General features: G+C 40.7%; 1 protein-coding gene across 1 annotated transcript in view; it reads right to left on the bottom strand.

Moving 5' to 3' along the window:
- Positions 1 to 1,760: 1,760 nt before the first annotated feature.
- The window catches only part of LOC126298286 (zinc finger protein squeeze-like), a 346,884-nt gene continuing 323,438 nt past the window's right edge, over positions 1,761 to 25,206 (bottom strand). The window contains exons 7-8 of the mRNA XM_049989585.1: positions 9,504 to 9,584; positions 1,761 to 4,484 (exon numbers count right to left, since the gene is read on the bottom strand). Of these exons, the coding sequence (XP_049845542.1) occupies positions 3,156 to 4,484; positions 9,504 to 9,584 (1,410 nt within the window). The 3' untranslated portion in view covers positions 1,761 to 3,155. The remainder of the gene's footprint in view (positions 4,485 to 9,503; positions 9,585 to 25,206) is intronic.

Below are 25,206 nucleotides of genomic sequence, written 5' to 3'. Positions count from 1 at the left end.
TATTTTTGTGAGATGTTGCTACTTTGTGTGTGTGTGTGTGTGTGTGTGTGTGTGTGTGTAAGGGGAGGGGCTACTTTTGGAAAATTCTTTTCAAAAGTTCATTTTAAATACTTTTGAGACCTTAGAGAGTTTTGTATTTTCATTGGTTTCTCTGTTCATTTCACCATGTCTTTGGTTTGCTAGTTCTCTTGAAAAACTGATGTCTGATAAAGAGTCCTTTGTAGACTTAAGGTTAAGGACGTTTTCTTGGACCTGATTTTACTATTACTATGTGTCAGAAATTGTCTGGGAGTCCGAGATCATTTTCAGCTATGTCATACTTTTCCTTCTCCACATTTGTAGCCACATTGTTGATTACTGATGCCACTGTTGTAGTTACGTTTGCTGCACTGTTGACCAACAGGGACATGCTGAAACTGTGAAGGATGTTTATGACGGTGCATCTCACTTGATATGTGATATATGTATTTATGTTTATATCTCCATACAAAACTATGTTCACTTTTGTAGTTGAGACTATATCTAGAGCTTCTGTTAATTTATTTAAGAAAAGTATCCACGCTATGGCTAGGTGACTGACACACACACAAACTGGTTAATTTCTTGTTGATTTCAAGCCTTGTTAATTCAATAGCTAATATTTAAAAGTGTCTGTCTTCACTAACTGTACTACGGTCATATCTTAATTTATGTTTCTTTTTTTATATGAATGCACGATCATCCAACCTATAGAAATCAAAAAGTAAGTATGCCCTTTCATACGATAACAGTACTGTACAGTGGATGTGAGTGCCTCTACACCAGCACTCAGTGACACAGACTACCGTGCAGTTCAAAGACAGCATTTCAACTTCAGATTTCTGTATTTTCTGTCTTAATGAAGAATTGTTAGGACAGTTAAAAGTCTAATGTTACTGGTCCCAATTGTTTCTTTACCTTTATGACACATAATGCCTTTTGGTTCGGTATAATCTATCTTGTGAGTGCTTATAGCACTAGCTTGTTACACGTTCTACCAATATGTGCTGATTATTTACAAATAAATATACTTAGCAGTATTTCTTAAGTAACTAGTTATTCTGAATTATTCAGTTGAATGAAGTGAGTGAAAGGTTTTGAAAATAAGATATCATGAGGATATATATGTCATGAGCACATAAAATTCAAGTCTAGAGAAAAATTTTAACATAATGCAAAACAAACTAGCATATTTCTATGACAATGGGCATTGCATGAAACATGTAATAAACCGTACTTATTTGGGCTGAGTACATCTACACATAGCAAAACCTAAATTCCAAATATCTCCTGAAAATCAGACTAATTGTGCCTGACAACCCTTAGGACAGACACCCAGTATATACAACCAAAACTTCTAAGATCTTGTCATAGTCACTATGTTTGTGTTCTAAAGATATCTGCATTGTTTCCTTTATTGTCCAGAACTGTAATATGTTAATTTTTCTGCTAATTATGAGAGATCCATTTGCATAATACCAAGCATCTTTTTAAATTGCATTATTTCCAACTTTTCTTGTCATGTCTATTGAGATTGACCATTGCACTTGCGTCTTCTGGAAAAAATGGATTAATTCTTGATTTTTGTATATTAAAGTCAGTCATTAAGAACACAATGGTTGTGTTAAATAGTTTCAGCCTAACATTTAGATATAGCAAGAAAAGTTATGGAATGTAATGATAGGTTCTGGGTCTGTTATTAGCTAAATCTATGTCTTCATATAATGAAACACACACACATATTGTGTTGTGAATGAGTATTTAGTTGCTTTATTGTGGGACTGTTGCAACAGATGTTTTGAAATGAAATTGTTCATTGCATACGAATGTTCTATTTTCTGATAAGAGTTGCATCACATATTATGTGTGTTTTAGATGTAAAATTAAAATCTCTTTCTGAAAAATTACAGTGTCTGATATTTCGCATGAGAAAAATTCACAAGAAGTTCATACACATCTACAGTTAACACCAAGAAATTCTGTTAAAATTTTTCTAAATCATTTTTTTTTTTTTTTTTGCATTAAACATCAAGTTCTTTCGGTGATGTTACAAAACATCACTAACTCACAGATCCCAAGGAAAGATAATGACACTGTAAGTAAAACAATGAGATTCAAAACATATAGAATGCATTTTATAGGAAACATATGATAATCCACAATGATACAGTCATTAAGTTTATAGTGCACAGACAGACAGACGGCACATCAGTATTTCTCTGCAGCTCTCTTTAAATGAGCCTTTTATTGTTCAAAATTGTAACATCATAAATGGAAAAGATTTTTTTACATATTATTATCAGTTCATTTGTATATTCTGGAATGCCAGCACCAAGTTTCTTTGTAAACAACTCCATGAGCACAGAAATGGTTTTTTTCTCACTTCAGGAACAACACATATGATCTTTTTTGAGTAATCACATAAATTCTTCTAAAGAATGATTTTTCTGAAAGTTGTTGTTTTGGTTTAATGTTGTAAACCACGTTTTTTTTAATATTTGGTACAAACAGAACTTTTTTACCAGAAATTCAACTGTCACAATAAAACTGCTGACAGACGTAAAATGGTAAGTTCTATTTAAATTAATTGCACAAGAGTTTTCATTTCATTTCTCCTGTAGTATACATATTCAAACTAAATGTTCAAAAGTAACAGTTGACATTTCTACAGGAAATTTTGAAACCTATTATGCTGTATACCCAACTTAAATATAAAGCCTGGAAAAATTAAACTGGTGTTTTAAAATGTTTTGTTTACATTGGAAGAGATAAATTATTTGTTTTCTTCATGACAAACAAACTTTCTTCTTCTGACAACACTAACACAGTTGACACACCACAGCTCTTTGGTTTACAGTTCGTTACTTAAATAACGAAACAAATACACTGTCAGGTTACACAGCAGAACAGGTGAAATTTAGGAAACAATAATAACCTCAAAGTTCTTTCTACTAAATTGAGCACATTATTGCTTAACTACAAATTAATTTACTCGACGCACAGGCACCCTCTGAAAATACTTCTCACAGTCCAGATTCTACACTTCTTTCAGTTCCATTGTGCTAAAATTTGAGCAGTCTCAACAACAGATCCTCAAAACATTTACTAAACAACAACACTTCATTCAGAGGATATCATTACTGTCCCTTCTCTTTCAGACCGAGCAGATGTTCACCAGTTACTAATGAAGAGGCTGATGGCTGATGAGCATAGTTTCTAATTTGGTGCAAAGAGATCAGCTGGTTAGGGAACGTGTTTGAACCAGTCTTTGGCATCTCGACACCACCTCCACCCATGCCAGAAAGTTGGCCTGCTGCCGACGTGACAACTTTTGGTGGTGGAAACGGTATAGCGTCATACGGAATGTACGGTGGCCGAGTGGGAGGTGAAGCTATCCCCAGCTGGTGGTGATTCAAGTGATTGAGATGATGGTGGGTCTGTGTCAAGCCACCCATTGACTGTATAGGAGTGAAAGCAGAAGCTGACGATGGAGTAGTCGAAGTCTTTACTGTAGAATCACCGTAGACAGAGGAAGGTGACGATGGCACTGTCGCTTGTTGCTGTTGCGATTGTGAGGTGGGAGTTGGAGGTGGAGCAGGTGGTGCAACCGAATGCTGCTGGTGTAGACCAGCAGCTCCACCCTGCTGACTCCGGATCACCACTAGATTCTCACTGTTTCCACTACCTCCATTACCACCTCCGTCGCTGCCAGAACCGTTCACGTGGCGACTCCCGTGTTCCAATAGACTCCTGTGATGTGACACGGCCAAGTGGTGTTCCCCGAGACCTCCACTGCTGGCGTGCTGCATGCATACCTCGTGTTGGTTCATTGCTTCGACCAGTGAGCTAGCAGTGTCAGGCGATACTTTAGGCCAGTAAGGATGTGGGTCAGCAACTGAGCTACCATTGCCGCCTCCAAGACCGGCGTTTCTTACATCGGGCCCGATACCTGTTATAGGTGGTCTCTTGTCAGTCCTTTCTGCATGCTTTTGCATATGTTTTGTAAGATACGTTTCTTGTGTGTACGATTTTCCACAGTATTGGCAGATGTGTGTCTTCAAATGCTTTGATTCTTTGTGCTTGGGAATGTGTTCAAGTAAAGATGGCTCATCTGAAAAGCACTTGTAACACGAGTTACACTTGTATGGCTTATCAGTCTGGTGACACCTTGAATGACTCTGCAAGTTGCTCAGCTGAGAGAAGGCTTTGTTGCAGCCGGGATGACGACACTTGTACGGTTTATCTCCAGTATGCGTGCGAATGTGCTGCTGCAGGTGAGAAAGTTGTGTAAATTTCCGTTGGCATATTTCACACCGATACGGTTTGATGCCCAGATGGATCCTCGTGTGCTGAGACAGGTAAGAACTGTTTGCAAATGCTTTACTGCACTGAGAACATTTGTATGGCTTCGCTTCTCTCATGTGGATCTGGGTATGAAGCTGCAAATCAGCCTTTGAACCAAATATCTGTAAACAGAAGAAATATTAAATTAAAAGAATGCATTTAATACAAAACACTGCTTATTATAAAACAAAGTGAGATTACTTTTCCAGTGGAGATATGAATAACCCAAACTGTTTACAAAACGTTTTATATAGATCCACTGAAAATTAATAATAAAGCAGCATACAGATCCAAGTAGACTGAAAATTATTTAACAAGATTATTTTCAAAATATTACACAAATGACAGCAGATTCATGTAACAAAATGTGTATGTACCCTTAGACACACAGAGAAACTGATGACCATCTGAATTATTCAGTTAATGGATTTTGTTTTCCTGACAGGTTTTTGGTAACTTAAAGACATCACTTTGCAGAAAACAGGGCTTCACTAAAAATGAAGCACATGGCAAAGAAAATAGCACTTTGCACAATATTTTAACTAGTTTTTGTAGAAATTCATACAGAGGATCAGGACATACACTATGTGAACAAAAGTATCCGGAAACCCCCAAAACATACGTTTTTCATATTAGGTGCAGTGTGCTGCCACCTACTGACAGGTACTCCATATCAATGACCTCAGTAGTCATTATACATCATGAGAAGGCAGAATGGGGCACTCTGTGGAACTCTCGGGCTTCAAATGTGGTCAGGTGATTGGGTCTCACTTGTGTCACACATCTGTACACGAAATTTCCTCACTCCTAAAAATCCATAGGTCCACTGTTTCCAATGTGACAGTGAAGTGGAAATGTGAAGGGACATGTACAGCACAAAAGCATACAGGCTGATGACCTTGGTTGTTGACTAACAGAGACTGCTGACAGTTGAAGAGGGTCGTAATGTGTAATAGGCAGACATCTATCCACACCACCACACAGGAATTCCAAACTGCATCATGATCCACTGCAAGTACTATGGTAGTTAGGCGGGAAGTGAGAAAACTTGGATATCATGATCAAGCGGCTGCTCATAAGCCACATATCACACCAGTAAACACCAAACGATGCCTCACTTGGTGTAAGGAGCGTCAACAATGGGTGACTGAACAGAGGAAAAACATTGTGTGGTGTGACAAATCACAGTACACAATGTGGAGATATGATGGCAGAGTGTGGGTACGATGAATACCCAGTGAACATAATCTGCCAGCCTGTGTAGTGCCAACAGTGAAATTCAGAGGTGGTGGTGTTATGATGTGGTTGTGTTTTTCATGAAGGGGGCTTGCACCCCTTGTTGTTTTGCATGGCACTATCACAGCAAAGGCTTACATTGATGTTTTAAGCACCTTCATGCTCCCCACCATTGAAGAGCAATTTGGGGATGGCAATTGCATCTCACAACACGATCAAACACCTGTTCATAATGCACGGCCTGTGTCAGAATGGTTACATGACAATAAGATCCCTTTAATGAACTGGCCTGCACAGAGTTCTGCCCTGAATCCTATAGAATGCCTTTGGGATGTTTTGGAATGCCGACTTTGTGCCAGGCCTCACCGACCGACATTGATACCTCTCTCCAGTGCAGCACACCATGAAGAATGGCCTGTCATTCCCCACAAAACCTTCCAGCACCTGAATGAACATATTCCTGCGAGAGTGGAAGCTATCATCAAGGCTAAGGGTGGGCCAACACCATACTAAATTCCAGCATTATCTATGGAAGGTGCCACGGACTTTCAAGTCATTTTCAACCAGATGTCCGGACACTTTTGATCACATAGTGTAGGTCCAGACGTTCACTGGAAAGTTTTTAAATCAGAGTTATGTTTAAAATTTTCATCCTTTTCAATAATAAAACCACTTAAGCCGGTTAACCTATTATTGCTTAATTATTTAATTTAATGAGAGAGAGAGAGAGAGAGAGAGAGAGAGAGAGAGAGAGAGAGAGAGAGAAGCCAGCTTGGCTATGCAGGTGGTCGTGTGCACCTACCCAGTTTATACATGAATGTTTAACCAACATTTTATGAGCACAAGAATTTGACTGATTATCTTTACAAGATTACATGACTCAATGGAAGGAAGTAACAGTCTTACCTGCAGTCAATGTGCAATAGACTGGTAAGTTATATCATGCAAGCAGCACATAGACTTAACATGCGAACAAGCTTCTGGGACAGAAAGACCTTCTCTCCACAAGATATGTACACTAGCATAATGTAACCATGCACTTTAGAATTAACCTTTCATCTAACTTCACTAGCTGATTTACTGTACTTCTGACAGAAATAACAAGATACTAAGGACGAAATGCTTTACAGATCCAGATGCTCCTAAAGACATGATATTGATATTTGAGAACCATATAACTCTTACAGTAGCATTTATCTTATGAATTTTCAAAAATGTCTGCTTAAAGGACTCTTGTCTTTGAACATTGAACAAAAATATTTGAGACAAAAGGTAATACATAATAAACAGTATTTTACAGCTCATTTCCCCAGTTAATGATAGTAATATACATTTTAGTATAAAAAGTGATCCAGCTGCTGAATATTTAATGGAATGAACAGATGAGAAATAGTCTTCATGAATCATGATAAGCACAGTGAAATTTGAAGAACATTAGAGATAAGTGTAACTTAAGCACTGAAGTTACTTGTGTAGGACCAGAGCACTAGCTTCCTTGGAAATGAATGGGGATAAGGAAAATTTTAGTGATTCACTAAAGGCAAGTGGAAATATTTAATACTTTGAGCATTTCCCATCGATCGTTAGCAAATTAAATTAAAAAAAAAAAAAAACTTTTACAATTCAGTGTTTCAAGTTTCAGATTAAAAACAAGAAGAAGGTTGAATCAATTAAATGTCTCAATGATGAAGATACGAGCATGAATATATATCTAATAGTCTTACAAAGTGCTTTTTCAGGTGAAGTCAGTTTCCACACAGATTAAAATACTCACTGGTAAGGCTACTTTATATAAAGGAGGAAATAGATGTGTTAGATAATTCGGGGTCAAGCTCATTACATACAATGTTTTTCAGAAGATGATGGATATAATAACAGTAAAACAAATCAGTAAACATAAATTTTTGTCACACTCACAGTTTGACTTCAGGAAAGGACTGTTAACAGAATAGGAAATAATCATTTCGTGTGTGATACATGTGGGCTCTAAGAAGCAGTTGAGGCCAGTAGTTATCTTATCTTCAATGACTTACACAGGCATTTAACTGTGTGAACCACAAATGTATGATTTGATACATTATGGACTAAAGGGGAAAGTTGATCACTGGTTCCTCCTACATTCAGTTAAGAAGAAGCAGACATTTGTTCTCCAGGATGAACAAACAGGGAACAAATTTTAATCATATTGGTTGGTCTAAATGCATAACATGTCTCATTGGTTTGCTTTTGGTTTACTGTATTTTTTGAAAAGTGCCAATGGTGTACTACTTAACAAGGCAGATAAATCCAAAAATTTGTTATTTGTGGATGAAAGACTGTGATTATGAAAACTGTAGAATATTACATAAATTATTTAGCAAATAGAGAATAGTATAACGTTCGTAAGCAGCTTACAGATACCAGAACACTGACACAGAATGTTGTTAAAGTAAAATTTGATAATCACAAGAATATCAGATAATCAGTTAAATACAACATTTTAAATGTCTAACACTGAAGATAAAAGAAAAAGTTTTCTGAGGAGAATGATATTTTGATATATATTGGATAAAGTGAGTACTGCTGTCTTCACCACCAGGACAGTCTACAGTGTTAATGTCATTCAAAAGATTCGGCAAGCCTCAGAGTCGCCAGGAGCAACTCCAAAGATGTTCAGTGTAGTGCTGGATGGCCATGACCATACAACCCAAAAGACTCATCAGCAACTATGACATCCAGTCATAAAAGTCTTCACTGCATGATTCAAAAGATTACTTGTTTATTTTCTTTATTTTCACTTTATTATTCCTTGCTGTATTATACTATGGGTAAGTATACAGATTAATAGAAGTTATTCTTATGTCAGAAAAGGGCAATTAGAATGACCTGTGATATGTGTTACAAAACTTCATCCAGGCTGCTGTCAAAAGAGGATAGGAATTTTCACATGATATGAACTCTTTCAAATGGACACACAAGGGCTGTAGACATAAAAAATTCAGTATCTGCACTTGTAGAATATTTTATTATTCATTGAAGAGAAAGATCAATAGTCCATTATTCTGCAATTTGCATGTCAAGAAGACTTTCAAAATAATTCAAAATTGAGAGCAATGAATCTTGTAGTTTCATCTCTAAGTTAAAAGGTCACCAAATGGCATATTCCTTACTTCCAGATCCCTGAGACCCTTTTTTAAGGATATATGGAATACAACTAATAACATGTAAACCTGCAAAAGAGTTCTGCACAATAGCTTAGAGGTTTATTGCTGTAATCTAGAACTTGTATGAACGTACTAAAGCAAATACATTTTTCTTCTTCTTTTAATAGCATTTTGTGTATAATATATGTAGTACTCATTGCAGACCATGTAACTTCGTCGCAAACGGACCCACAGAAATATTGTAGGAGTGGGGGGATGGGGGTGGACATGACATATCAAATATTGTAGAAGTTTGGCCAAAATGATTAAGAGTAATTTATAATGGTCCACCACTAAATTTTTCCCAGTGTTTGAGAATAAACACTAATTACTGGTACCCATCAGTTGATACATTAAGCAAATGACATTTGTGTTGTCATCTTGCAAATACTTAGTTTTTAATTTCTATGGATAATTTTAATTTCTCAATTGATTTATATGGAAAATTAAATGTATATGGAACAAAACTGATATGTCTGTCATTTAACAATGTAGGAACTTAATAAACCTGGTAACAGCTGAATTGTAAATGAAGATGCACGAGGCTAGTAAAATAATAGTTTCAAACCCTATACCCATTTCATTTAATTTCTGCACACGCCTCTGTTCTACCTCAAAACATTGGGTCTTTAGGGAAGTTTAACCTGAGGTGAAAAAGGTGGTCCCAAACAGACTGTTCTACACATGCCACTACAACATGCTAAGAGAAGGTGTTGAGCCTACCTCCGGGTTTGTATGGTCAATGCCTGGCCAGGATAAGCTGCCATCCCTCGCTTTGGCACCAGCTCGTTTCCTACCTCGGACCTGCCACAAGAGAGAGACAACAAGATATGTAAAATCCTAAGCAGAAATCATTTCTCTTATCCGGCTTGCTTTCTACCGTCGACCTAAAAGGAAAAAATCAGTGTTAGGGTTTAACGTCCCATCGATGACGAAGTCATTAGAGACAGAACCTCGGAGCTGCCACAACAGAGAGACAACAAGACATGTATAATCCTAGGCAGAAAATCACTTCTTCGACATCATCTGAACTATTAACCACTTCTTTTGATAGTCCAAACACGTTTCCTCTCAATTAAAACAATGGTATCCTCTTTTTCTTCTGTGACCATGGACAAACCAACACAGCCAAATTTGAAAGCTCCTCAAAAGTACTGTATGGTATTTTACAATAATGTGTAAATTTTTTCTTGACGAATTTCTTAACAAAACTTGTAGGTAGTTGTGCTCTCCTCAAAAGCACTTTCCTCTCCTTTACAGTTTGTCGACTTGCTCGCGTTCCAAGTATTAGTTGCCAACACAGGTACACTGCTCACCACGCCAGATATACAGTGAACAATACGTGCAGCGACGAGGTGCATTATTAAAATACAATATGTTATACAATCTTCAGTGGATCAACGTCTGAAGTGCAACAATGGACATTCAAAATGCCTTACTTACAACTTATACAAAATAGATGCAGGTTTCAAAGTTTTACTGTCCTTCAAAGAAGTTAGCAACATTGTGTATAACCCTTTGCCAGAAGTGTGGAAGTAGTAGGATAGCCTTAGCGGCGCCATTTGTGTTGACCGTTCGAGTGGGTTGGTCCATTGCCCAACGAATATCTGTAACAGTTCTGAAGCGAATGCCGTCAAGTTCTTCATTCGCCTGAGGCTTCAAGTAGAAGGCATCTGGGATTACGTTCGGGGAGTGGCGCAAATTGTGACTGATTTGTTCGTTCGATTGGGCTGGGAAGTGCTGTACCATCCACCACACTTCCCAACGTCAGAACTTGTGACTTCAACTTGAATCCCCACGTGAGGGAAGTACTTCACGACATTCGCTTCACAACTGTTACAGAAATTCGTCGGGCAATAGCTCGCTGTTCTCGAACTATCAATACAGCTGGCGCTGCTAAGGATATACTACGACTTCCATATCTCTGGCAACGGGCTATACACAATGTTCGTGACCATTTTAGAGGGCAGTAAAACTTTGAAACATATATCTCTTTTGTATAAGCTGTAAATAAATAGTTGCCACTATTAAATTCCCAACCCTCATAAACTACGTAAAAATATGAAACACTTGAAAATCAAAATAAATGTGGCACGACCACGTGGCATTTTGTAGTTGGATATCTCAATATTGGTTGCACACAGCAATGGAAAGTCTACTTTCTAGAAAGGATCTCAGAGTTGAAGCGATTCTGGTCTGGTAACCCAGCCTTATCCGAGGCTGTTTTAACGCGTTGTGACTCGATTCACAACGAATTTGGCCGGCTGCTGTGGCCGAGCGGTTCTACGCACTTCAGTCCGGAACCGCGCTGCTGCTACGGTCGCAGGTTCGAATCCTGTCTCGGCCATGGATGTGTGTGATGTCCTTAGGTTAGTTAGGTTTAAGTAGTTCTAAGTCTAGGGGACTGATGACCTCAGACGTTAAGTCCCATACTGCTTAGAGCCATTTGAGCCACTACGAATTTGTTTTCTCCTCCGCTCCTGGTTTCAGCACATTTAATAATTTCGAATGAGATAACTAAATGATGTAGGTTGCAGTAGGTACTGGGAGATGAAGAAGCTTGCACAAGATAAAGTAGCATGGAGAGCTGCATCAAACCAGTCTCAGGACTGAAGACCACAACAACAACAACTAAATATAGATTTAACTGACTTAAAAACAACAAATAATGAAACAAATTACGTCTGGACTTCTTTCATTCCCATAGTACATAGTGCAATAATGCGGCGATGATTCAGAAACACTGAACATGATTTTTATTGTCAACATGTACTGCCTCCCAGGTCACATCACTCTTTGGCACCAACCTCTGAAGGGTGACTGGTTTGCCTTTTACGTATTTCAATTTGCATCCGTAGCAGCTGCAATTATTCACCATTGCTGTTACTAATAAATAAATGTTCAAAAACAAGACTAGTATTTGTAATATCAAAGTCTCCGTTTTCTTTCGCAAAATATAAACAACTGCGTTAAACCAAAATTCATGTGAATCCCCCCCCTCCTGATGTTGGCGACATGTACAGTAGGCTATAATCGCTCCACAGATATTCTTACCGTGTGTTCTTGTGAGTTGAAACGCACACACATTTCTTAGCAGAATTAAAAATTCATTACATTTTTACATTGAATATCCAGTGCTGGAATGTGCTGGTAACGTGCGAGAAGCCTCTATAAGACCCTGGCGACAACTGCAGTAAGCTGACAGGATTGGCACTTTTATGTACCGGGTGATTTCCAAGCGTCACAGCGCCACCGCCCAGTTACAACTACGGCCACCAGGTGCCGTGATCAGTCATCGTGATTCATAGCCTCATACATCTGACCAGTCGCAGTGCTCTTGTTGAGGTATCAACATGAGCTCGGACAAAAGGAGCAGGGCATTACTGGTGAAGCTCTATTATCAAAACAATAGTAATGCTGCAGCTGCACTTCGAGAAAATCGCCTGGTGAAAGGATTACGGAGGGGTCCTCTTTCTCCTCCTGCTGTGCGGAGCGTGATGAGGAAGTTCGAACCAACTGGAGAACTGGGCGTCGCTCCTGGAAGAGGCCGGCGACTTGTCGCACTACAGGTCGTTGATGAAATTGCTGTTGCTATGGCAGACAAGGCTGCGGGCAATTCCCGATCGTCAGGCAGCGCGCCTGCTGTATCACGTTAGTTGATCATATCGTGGTCCACTGTACGGAAGGTGTTCTGAACCATTCTCAAATGGTATCCGCACAAGATCCACATCGTACAGCAGCTTGCACCACAGGACGCACAACGACGTGTTGACTTCGCTCTCCACTTTCTCTCAAGGATTAAAGTTGACAAGGGCTGGCTCTGGCCCATCCTACGGGCAGACGAAGCTCATTTTTCTCTGACGGGTGAGGTGAACACACAGAATCGCCGAGTATGAGGATCTTCACCTCCAGTCACTGTCATGAAGTTCCTCTGTATGGTGAACGTGTCACCATATGGTGTGGCTTCGCGGCTACGTTCATCATTGGCCCATTCTTTTTTGAACGGGCTGACGCTCAAGGACCAAAGACGTGCAGTGCGACTGGCCAGCATTACTGCGGTATGCTTCGCCAGTACGTTATATCCGCCGTACAAGAGAGAGATGCATTGAACTCAACAGTTCTCATGCAAGATAGGGCCCCACCGCACATCGCTCATGAAGTTCACCTGCTCCTCCAAAACACATTTGGCCGGCACGATCACCTGATCTCACTCCCTGTGATTTCTGGTTTTAGGGCTACTGAAGGACAGGGTTTACCAGGGGAATATTCACACATGTGCTGATCTAAAGCGCAGCATATCGAGAGAGGCCGTGCTTTGTTCTGCTATGCAGAATGCAATGCTGCACTTTCAGACTCTTCTGGACACTGGTGGGAGCCATGTTGAGCCCCTTTTGTAGCAGTAATAATACCGGTATTATGATGTACTTACAGCAGCACATACAAGTGTTTCAATTAAACTTATTCTGCGTTATTTCTTTTCTTCGTGTCCTTGACATTAACGCTAACAAGTTTGGTCCTCGTACGGTAATTGGTTTCCTTGTTATAAGGTGTTAAATTGGGAAAGTTTAATTATAGCCAACCGGTATCTCTGATGTCACGGTCTACAGAGGGAAGCAGTTTGTACTTACATTCAAAGCGGATCACAGATTAGCCTGCATTGTGATCCATTCTTGCATTTGCATGGGTTCGCTGTGTGAAACTGTTGAGAAAAGGATAACCTGAAGTTTTTGAAAAACTAATTTAGTTTTCCTCTCCAGATGCAGTTCCCTTTTTTTGGACGTCAACGTGGCATGGACGCGACCGCATGTTTCTAAATGTGCAGTTCTTTTCTCCCCAAATTTGTATGAAACAGTGAAACGAGCATTTTCCAACTTGTTACCAAGCGCCCCTCCAATGAGTCCCGTTTACATCTGGACAACCTTGCACAGATTTGACAAACTCCGTCTCTTCCTATACATGTCAAGGGTTTTATCCTCCCCATACACTCCCTTCGCTGTACATTAGCTGGGTTCGAGTATTTCTTCCCGTTCTTTTTTTATACCTAGCGAGCCTGGAGCGAAACTCTTCGTATTACACCCGGGCAACTAGATAATCGACTATTAGCTCGGAAGTTTGAAAGAATTCACGTAGATCATGTGGACTAACAGGGAGACATGCAGAGGCACGGGTATTACTTCTCTATATCCATATCAGAAACTAGGCTACTGTCCTGTCTTCAGCTTCTTGGAATTTACCTCTTCTTTTGCCTTTCTACACGTTTTGTTGTAAGTCGCTCGGACGCTACACAGTTGTTAATGTTTTGATTAGATGACATTCAGCGGTAACTGAAACAACGCAGAGATGTGCTCAATGTAACTACAGTGAACTGTTGTTACATTGAACACATCTATTAGACTTTTGTGGAACATGTATTCTTTTCTTATACCCATTATGACGCTTTGGATTTCCTGTCAGCAAGAATTGAAAATGATTTCTGTATTCACCAGATCTTTCCTTTCCTTAATCCTGTGCAGATGGTCCACGACCATAACAGGTAGATATTAAGGTTCAAATATGTTGTACAGTGTGTCCCAAACCATAAGATGAAGAATTGTACAGGTGGTATATGACCCCAAAATGAGTATTTCGAGATACTGAATTAATGATTGGAAATGAAATTAATTTTATGTTGATGTAAACGACTTACACCTGACCGCGGCTAGTGGAGACCGCCAATGCCAAAGCATGACTTACAACAGCGAATAAAATTTTGCCGTGTCTTTTCTAACACTCCAAATATCTGTTGTAGAATTGTACAGGCAGCTAGGATCCTACCAATGATTTCATGTATCCCAACCATTTTCCCCTCGATAGTGGAAAAAAACACAGGAGTGGAGCCATCGATCGCGCTAGCCATGGGACAGGACGACCTTTTCCAACCCAACAGTAAGGGTAGCTGTTGCTCAGGTGCTCACGGACATTATCTTTAAACAGACCTGGTACACCATCCTGTCGAAACCAAATGTTCTCGCGGATAATAGGTAGGCCTACTGTCTCTAACAAGTGCGGTTGTATATCTCGAAAGAACGTCGATCTTGTTTTTTGTGGAACACAAACAGTTCATAAACATGGTACACACGCGCATTGCTCATTCGAGACCTCGTAACACCCGACATATTCATTCCCCACCATCGGCCCCTTGTCTCAAAATACTCGGTTTAGAATCCTCCTACGTCTATAATTTTGACCGTAAAGACTATGGGCGGCCTGTTTAAGTCGGAATGTGAGCAGGTGTGCTTTCTCCGGTAACAACTATGTGTCCCTACAAGCACTTCATCAGATTTAGCGCTGCAGAGTGATAACGGAAATCACTGAATGGGCAAAAGTACGGACGGCAGCAGCACCGCCACATCGAGTCGTACGTAAATACCGCGCCGTGCGAGTGGCATAGCCTACAACAAACATCTGACGTGCAGGAGAACAGCGGTAAGACAGCACGCTCACTACATTATTCGAGACGGGTCACATGTTCGTATAGGGTGAAGAAGGAAACATCCTGGCATTCACCGTTATCTCCTTCAGGAAATCCGAAAGAGGGGAGGGGGATCTGAACGCGAGTACAGATTGAAGAGAAGCGCCAGCGGCTCCGCCTGGGAAGGCGTGCCATTTTGAAGGAATCATTCCGGCACTCCCCTTAATCAGTTAGGAGGATGGTGGAAAAGCTAAATTTGGATGGTCGGACGGGGACTGGAAAATACAGACTCCGACAAAATGTTCGTCAAGGACTGTGTTTGAGCGAACTCAGAGCACGGGAAGAGTCAGCGATAAGATAATATCGGGCCCTGATCCTGGCGAAGGGTTCACGGTGATGCAAGAAGACAAATTAACATTAAGAACGAAAAACCGGAACCAAACGTCTGTTAAACAGTGACTGGAAACGAATTACACGATCTGTGAGAATATTCCTACAGACCATACGGAACGAGCAAATTTATTGGTAAAGTGAGGAATGTAAACCCTACTACTAAAATATCGCGAAGAAACGTGCAAACTGCACTTGGAGATGACAAATTCTTTGGGCCGCACAACAATAAATATAGTTACTATATACAGGAGGGATGGGCAATATTCAGGGATATGACAGCAACGATCATTCGAAGCAGAAAAGCCTAATAAACACGGGCTCTAAAAGGCACACCTTAAGAGCAACGAGCATCATCTTCGATACTGTGAAACAAATCTCTGGTCCTGCAAGCTCTTTGCTTTTCATATTTTAGGAGGAGATCATGTGGACCAAAACAAGAAAAATATCGATTCTAAAACGCATACCTTAACAGGCATGAGCGCCTGTTCAGTGGATGAGATGTGTTTCCCAGCAGCAAAGACGAACAAGTGCTCATGGCTCTTGAGGTATGTACTTTACAGCCCGTGTTTACTAGAACTTTTTGCTTCGAATGATCGTTCCTGTCATATCCCTGAATACTGACCATTCCCACTGGCACGCGCTGTATACACAGAGCAAAATGTTCAAATGTGTGTGAAATCTTATGGGACTTAACTACTAAGGTCATCACTCCCTAAGTTTACACACTACTTAGCCTAAATTATGCTAAGGACAAACACACACACTCATGCCCGAGGAAGGACTCGAACCTCCGCCGGGATCAGCCGCACAGTCCATGACTGCAGCGCCTGAGACCGCTCGGCTAATCCCGCGCGGCTACACAGAGCAAGTAGTAAAGGAAACTAGAGATGCATTTGGAAAATGTGAGGAAATGTAAAAAGTTTAAGGTCTGTCGATGGCATCACAGTTCTGTCAGAGATAGTAAAGGACTTGGAAGAAAAAATTAAACGGAATAGATAGTGTCTTGAAAAGAGATTATAAGATTAACGTCAATAAAAGGGAAACAAAGGTGAGGATGAGCAAACGAGATTAGGGAGTGAGAAACTAAAAATATTACATGTGTTTTGCTATTAGCACTGCAAAATACCTAACGATGTAGGAAGATGGCATAAAATGTTAACTGCCAATAGCGAGAATTGTTTTTTCTGGAAAAGAAAAGAATGTTAATACTAAATATAAATTTAACATATAGAAGTCGATTCTGAAAGTATTTTTTTGGAATGTAGTTTTATAGTCTTATCTCAAAATACTCAATTTAGAATCCTCTTACGTTTATAACTTCGTCCGTAAAACAGTACAAACAAGATGAAAACACGAGTTTTTAAATGTGGTATGACAGAAAAATGGTGAAGACAAGACTGGTAGAGCGGACAGCTGAAAAAGAGGTACTCAGTCGAACTGGCGAGTAGGTGACAAACACTTTCCGAGGCATCAAGGAACAATCGATTTGGTCATGGAAGGTAGCGTGGGGAGTCCGCATTATAGACGGAATCCAAAGCTTGACTATAGTATGGGGACAGATTTAACTCGATGTAGGTTGCAGTATTTGGGCAGAGAGGAGGAGACTTGGGCACAAGATTACAACAAAAATGCCGTAAATAAAGCAGTACAACACAGGTTATTTGCGGATTTAGTTGTCGCCTTCCATTTAAGACGGTTTGAGCTTAAAATATTTGTTGTCTGTGAGGTTACAATACAGATCAGATGGTTCTTTTCCTTCTGGCGGACCGCAAGACCGCTTCTGTATTAAATTCTTGTACACTACCACTGAGTTGGCCTAGTTCGATTAAACTTGTCACAGAGAAAGGAAAAATTTTAAAGTCGGACAACAGTCGCACATTAATACTCCACGACACATAATGTTTTAGAAAAGTGAGTGTTCTCGTTCATTTGTGTCGAGTTAGTACACGAAGAGACATTTCCTTGGATTTAACAGGTCTTTCTCGATGGATTGAACAGGTCTTTCTTGACGCCGTCACTAAGCACAGACTACAAACTATTACTTGGACAAAGATGACCGAGAAAGACGTCCGTTGTGTTATCGAAGAAACAGATCACAAACGGGAGTGATCGAAGAGGGAATTGTTGATCGCTCTGTGAATCGCCATTCGCTCCACAGTAAAGATCGCCCGTTTCTCAAAATGATAACACTGAAAGACAGACAATCATACTAATCCCAAAAGAAAACAGAAACCCAGACTCTTTTTGTGTGTCATTGTGACAAGTTCAACGGTTAAAGAGATTGTAATTCAAAAGTATTACACTTCAGTGTCTTTTGTCGTCATGTCATGACATTATCACAGGTGAAATAACAACATTATGATTTAACGTCCCGCCGACGACGATGTCACTAGAGACGGAGAACGAGCTCGGACTGGGCTAAGATGGGACGCGAAATCGACCATGTCCTTTTCACAGGAGTCATCCTGGCATTTGACTTAAGCTATTTAGGAAAAGCACGGAAAACCTAAATCTGGCCGGCCGGACAGGGATGTGAACACGAGTCCACTGTCTTAGCATTGCGCCTCACTACCCACTGCCCAGTGAACAAGTAGCGAAAATAAATATGCCACTGACAAGCAATTTTTCCATAAATTTTACCAACATAAAGAATTGAATAACTCGAAGATTGAAATGCCAGGTATTTTTTAGAGAAGTGGAAGAAGGCCCTGTACGACATTAAATCATAATGAAACTGAAAAAGAAATTTTTTTTGACAACTGTGGATTACGAGGATACTTTAACTGTCATAAGTTAAGCTATTCCTGTTTCTCTCTCTCTAGTAATAGTCTTATGCAAAATATCGATCCTTTTCCAATGCGAACACATTAATGTCTTTCAGAGCAAACATAGCACGGTTTCTAGTAGGACTCTCTCTACATATACGTAAGTGGTCGCCTCGTCGCTTTTTTCCCCTCTTCGAGTTGTCGTGTACAGTGACACGTTGCGAGCTGTTAATAGACTACGCATTCACAGAAAAGGTCCGGGTCGTCGGCTCCTATAGCAAAGTAATAATTTTCATCCAAAGTGAGGAGACTACGTGAGTCGAAAAAACGTTACACTTTTACTTGCTACCTGTGTGACAATACGGTTCAGTCTATAGATTCACTAACACCAAGAAAAGAAAAACAATAACACGTATAAGAAGAAAAACAATTACGTCTTTTATACGTCGGACCCGCAAAACTTGCTTCGATTGCACATCTACGTAGAACGTTACTTGACTGCTCGAAGCACATGAAAAGTAACTTGGAACTGTGGTTATGTTCTTATACGCAAATAACAACTTTCAAGGACAAAACACTTGCCCGCGAAAGACGAAGGTTCCGAGTTCGAGTCTCGGTCCGACACACAGTTTAAATCTTCCAGGAAGTTTCGTATCATTGAAGAGTGAAAATTTCATTCTGGAAAGAAACTGTTGTTCCACTTCTACCCGAATGAAATGTCGCAAACGTATCTTCATTAGGATGGAAGTAGGGAGCTAAAAATTCTGGATGGCGGCCACGGCTCTAATACAAGAAGCAGATACAAATGGATGTAGGTTCCAGAGATGAACAGTGCTTGGGTTGCGGACACATCTTCAGTATTCGATTTATTTTGTGCAGAGTATTCAAATATGCTGCAAACCAAACGCGTTATCATGGCAAAATTGTCTATAGAGGATAATATAGCTTTTCCTGTAAGCTAGCTTAGTAACACGCTGCCAGGAAATGGTTGCCGCGTGTAGAACAGGATATTTGATCGGTGGCGGGTCGGAGAAACCAGTTACGGCGGCTGCTGCAGGAAATGAGGATGACGTTTGACGCAAATAGCACAGCCTATCTACTCCGATAATCAGCCAGCTTTTCACGTTTTACGAAGTAGCGCAAACAGTCTCTGTTCTACTGTTGCTCGGGCTCTTACTGGCGCTCTCGAGTAACACTCAGAAACAATTGGAGCCACGGAGATCATTCTCCGAAACGCGTGGTGGCCAGTAACAGCACGAATATCAACGAGTTCTGGCAGTGCTTCTCTCTCTGTGCGAAACAAACAGCGCATTGCTAGTCGGTTTTTGGTCGACGTTAGTTAAATGCGTTTTTTTCTGACGTTTCGCGAGCACGAGTGTCTGACACTTTTAAAGATTCACCCTCCATTGCCGATGGCAATGTGGAACGCCAGCCACTCGTAGTCGCTAAACGACAGAAAAATCATTAAACAAATGTCCACCGAAAATTTCGAGCCAAAAACCGACAGGCGATACATCACCAAGTGCCCATGAAGCCTCCAACAATTTTGTAATAGAAATAACGTCTATTGCCAAGATGGGGGCGTCTCTCAAGTCAGAGTAACGTCTCCTTAACAAAAGATTGACAGAACTGTAGCAACACCTCCCACGGTCACGAATACTGTGTGCAATTCTGTGGAATTTTATAGTTGCAACATAACTAGGAAGATCTCTGTAAACGGGGAAATACAGGATGACCCAGGATAGAGAAACAGTAATTCCCCGTGCCGGGAGTTCAGAACGACAGCAAATTATGAAGTTGCCACTACAAATACTGGCCAGTATTCTCCACGACTTCACGAAGTGTCGTTATCACCCTGCATCCTCTGACACCGTGTTTGATACAATTTTTGGAAATTCTAATTACTTGTTCTTTCATTTTGGTCATCTGGATAGCTATCGCCATCGATTTCTAAACTTCCGATGGTTCGTCAAATATCTGGTCATAGGAAGAACAAATATTTGTTTCCGACAATGGGCTGTGGATTACTATACTCTGTTCATCATAAGAATAAACCTGATGTAAAAATTACGCCCTGTATTCTTCCGAGTTTGCTTGAATTTCATTGGATTTCGTTTCACGTGGAGCGGAAGCCGGTCTGTGACCAGGCTAGTCAAGTACGATCGTAAGAATACGTTGTATGCTGTGCGTGCGTATTATCGGAGCGATAATGCGGGACAATAGCTTTCCCGGCGCATTAAACTTGGGCAGCACTGGTCAGCCAGCGGTCCAACTAACCTGCAATGATTTGAGCAGTTGCAGTTCAGACTTAAAAACAGACAATATAGCTTCGAATATAATATAATTTTTAAAGAGAATGAAATCATATTCGGCAAAATTCCAGCACTACCGCGCGCTTCTTATGTGACCGGACGGAAAGCATGAAATGCTCTCGTTCTCACCTAACACAGTATTCTAATTACAAACAAGAGTCATGAAAATTCCTAACTTCAACAAAGGGTAATTTTTCTGAGCGGATTTCACAGTGTTGTTGAATACTAAAGCCACTGAAGGTATTGATTACAGCCAGTCGTCTATTACTCTCTTACAATTAGCCAACCGAGCGTGGTGGAGCAGTGGTTTCGGGAGGCCATCCTGATTTAGGTCTTCCGTGATTTCCCTAAATCGCTTCAGGCAAATGCCGGGGTGGTTCCTCTGACAGGACACGGCCGACTTCCTTCCCCATCCTTCCCGAGACCGATCACCTCGCTGTTTGGTTTCTTCCGCCAAATCAACCCAACTCCTTCCTTATCCGAATCCGAGAAATACATTTCAGATCTGAACTGTCATTTGCTGCGTTGATAACGAGTCGATGAACAACAAAATCCACTAAGCCAACCCGGCGCCGCATTTTCTCCTTTTATGACGTGCCGTTCGGCAGTGACATGTGAAAAAGCTGCGTGCGTTAGTTCCAGTACGTCTGGAAGCTTAACAGTTTGTTATTTCTCGGGTCAAATCCCTTAAACTGGCTCCAGATCTGTTCTGTTGGGTTCATATTGTAACGGTACAGTGGAAAATATAAAAATAGAGTATTTGTATGCTGTGCTCGATGCTGTGAAATTGTTGTTTCTCATGTTTCTACGACACTTATATACATCTGTGGTATAAAACAATGGATATAGTCCAAATAAAGAGTATTTAGTTTTTCATTTTTTCCTCAAAAATTTAATTGTTATATTTTCTTATTTAACGAATCTTTATTAAGTGTTTCAGAAAATATCGACAGTTGAGAATTTATATTTGAAATGAAAACAAGAATTTCGCCTGAAATATTTAATTAGAAACAAAAAGACGTGCATTATCCATAAAAATGGTGATGAATTTTACAATTAGGAGATGTATGTATTTCAAATTGAACGAGAAAAAAAATGACTCGGGGGAGACTTGAACCAGCGAACCATAGCCTGCAATAAATTATTTATCTATTACTGTCCTGATTCTGCTATGCATTCAATATGTACTCCTATCTAAATTGTATCTAATACAGTCTCCCCAAAAACTTCAAAGCTTATTATCTCTCTAAATTTATGGAAAACGTTAAGAAGTACGTATTTGTCGGCACTTTTTAACCGCCGTGTTCCACACGCGTGTTTCTCTACGCAACAGGAAGCAGCCCAGCCATTTTCACACTGCGTATTAACAGCGCGAAAGTCGTAAAGAGTACAACAGTGCAAACAGAGGCTGTGACTGTACACGATTTTTGAAATAAAAGCTACTTCGTTAAGAAAAACGTTGTTGGCTGTTAACAGATTTGAATATCTTGAAGTTTCATTTAACGTAACTTAGTAATAAGATATCTAATACATAAGTAGGACCTACTTCCAAGAGCGTAACAACACTAGTGTACGTGTGCTACGGCTTCTGACCAGTCATCGCGTTCGTGTTTGTTTACATCAGGTTTATTTTTATGATGAACAGAGTACAGTGCCGAGTGCAACCCACATTAATTACAGTAGTTCGGTTTTTTTTTTTTTATGACCACAGTTGCACGTGGAACCCACGGACATTTCGGGATAGCTACTATTTTACATTTGCTTCAATTCAGGAGTGACCCACGCCGGGGTCGCGTAAATTCCTGTAAGTTCAGTGTGGAACGGCCCTCTTTACAGTAAAGTGTGCGCACACCACAGTTATTTCCAGTTAATGCCTAATTTTTTTCACTTTTGATTCTCGTGGAACGAGTTCTTTAATGACCTTTTAATGTGTGACTCTCATGGCCCAGTTCATATGATTTTTTTGCAATTGAATTTAACGGTTGACATAACTAAACGATATAATCGATATTGATCAGGAAGAGTACTGAGTCTCTACTGCACCTTTGCCTTGCTGGCAGCTAATATCGCTGTTTCTACGAATTAATTACCTTTTCAGCTGTTGGTCTCGCTGGCTTGGAATGACATGTCAAATACCATTGTATAAATGACCTATGGGCGACAAAACCAACTAATTTTAATAGTAACAGCATCCTGTAGTTAATAATTAAGTATAATTATAACAAATGAACACAGTATGAGATATAAATTAAAATAAACACACAGAAATGAGAAGCAATAAGTAATACTTTAATTACGTCAGTCTGTCACACTGTACTTGAATCTCAACGCAACGGTAAATGTGACGCCCCTCCTTACGGATGAAATGCAAACAGTAGGATATACCAGGTTTGCGACTTAATAGCAAATTCTGTGAGAGACAGGGCGCAGTTTATTAACCTGAATGGAGGGTCATTTACAGACGCTGAAGTAACATCCAGACCCAACCGATTGAAATAGGTCCGTTGTTATTCGTTTCACACATTAATGTCTTAGCGGATAGTATTCAGGACGTTAACAGATAATGCAGAACTCAATGAGAAAATTCTGTCGGATAAAAATGCACTAATATCCAGCTGAACCTTGACAAAACATCAACACGGTGGAAATAATTATTAATGAAGAGTAATGGAAAGTTGTGAACTTCATGAAACAAAAAGTGTACGATCCTTCGATTATAGCGTTAAGGAGCACAACTAGGAAACGCTATGAGATAAAAAGAAACCCTGCGTGACAAGAAAGAATGGAGCACTCAGAAGATATGTCCGGATTTCAGTGTAACTCCTTACCATTCACATACACACCATCAGCGGGTATGTAAATGATTAGACTTGCAATTCTCTGTGACAGCTAGAATGGCCATCGTAGTGCATTTGTGTCGTTCGTGTTTAGTGTGTACAAGAGGTGTGAAAAGCTTCAGATCTGCCGGCACGGTAGCTCAGCATGTGCGGTAAGAGGGTTAGCTGCCCTCTGTAATAAAAAAACTGAGTTAATGGATCAACGACGAACTGAAACGGGTGTCTTGCGACGTCCGCCCCGAGCAGATGAAACGAACGAAAACGAACAAAATGAGATTAAAAAAAAAAAGATATTGAGTGGTCACTGTGAAGGACACGGAGTTGCCGCGTACGGTACTCGTATGAGATAGCGCTATCAGTACGTGACAGAGTTTGACAGGAGTCTCAGTGTGGGTCCCCAGTTGGAGAATTGGTCGAATCGTGCAGTAGCCAGATTTGTGGGGAGTCCTCATATAGAAGTGGCCCGATCTTGGGAACATGAGGTTAGGCACGCTCGTCAACGAAGTTCCGCGCGGCCACGTCTGAGCACGCGATTCTGCACTATCCCGGACGACAATTGTCGTGTATGGTGTCGACTTGGGAGATCCCATTCTTGCAATGTTTTGCAGAGGACAGCGGTGTTAATCCTCGCGTCGTGGTACGGAGAGCCATGGAGTATGACCTCAGGTCACGACTGGTATTGGTTGAGGGACCTCTGACTGCACAGCGGTACGTCACAGACATCCTGCGTTCCTCTCATCCGACAGAATCGTGGTGCCATTTTTAACAGGACAGTGGTAGTCTGTATGAACTGTCTGAGTAATTATTCTGAACGCGTACGTGGAGGCAGTGTTTGCGCAGCAATTGCCGACGTAGCCCCTTCTGAGAGCTTCACCTTTACTGTAAGGCAGTGTATTTGGAAGTAACATCGTGTAGTAATGTCAAATGGTGCGATCACGTAGACTGAGTTGCAGATAAATCAAATGTCAGCTTCCGATTCACTGGTAGGACACCCGGAACTACAATCCGTCTACAAAAGGGATTTCACGCCGGCCCGTATTCGAGTGTGTGAGACTTATACTGAGGTGACAAAAGTCACGGAGTACCTTCTAATATCGTGTCGGAATCGTTTTTCCTGGTGCAGTGCAGCAGCTCGACGTGGCACGAACTCCACAAATTGAGCCTTGCTGCTCTCTAGCTGTCCATAATCGCGCGAGTGGGAACACGATTTCGTGCACGATCTGACCCATAGATTATGTCCCATAAATGTTCGATGAGATTCGTGTTGGGCGATCTTGGTGGCCAGATCATTCGCTCGAACTGGCCCGAAGTTTCTTCAAATCAATCGTGATCAATTGTGGCCGAGTATATGGCGCACTGTCATCCATAAAAATTCTGTCGTCGTTCGGGAACACGAAGTCCACGAACGGCTGCAAATTGTCTCCAAGTAGCCGAACATAACCATTTCCAGTCAATGATCGATTCAGTTGGTCCAGCGAACCCAGTCCATTCCATGTAAACACAGCCTACGTAATTTATGGATCCACCACCAGCTTGCACAGGGCATTTTTGACAACTTGGGCAGACCTCGCGGGGTGTGCTCCAAACACGAACCCTACTGTCAGCTCTCACCAACTGAAATGGGGACTCATATGACCAGACCACGATCTTCCAGTCGTCTAGTATCCA

Source organism: Schistocerca gregaria, chromosome X, assembly GCF_023897955.1.
Source record: "Schistocerca gregaria isolate iqSchGreg1 chromosome X, iqSchGreg1.2, whole genome shotgun sequence".
NCBI lineage: Eukaryota > Metazoa > Arthropoda > Insecta > Orthoptera > Acrididae > Schistocerca > Schistocerca gregaria.
This window is presented reverse-complemented; position numbering and strand designations above follow the sequence as displayed.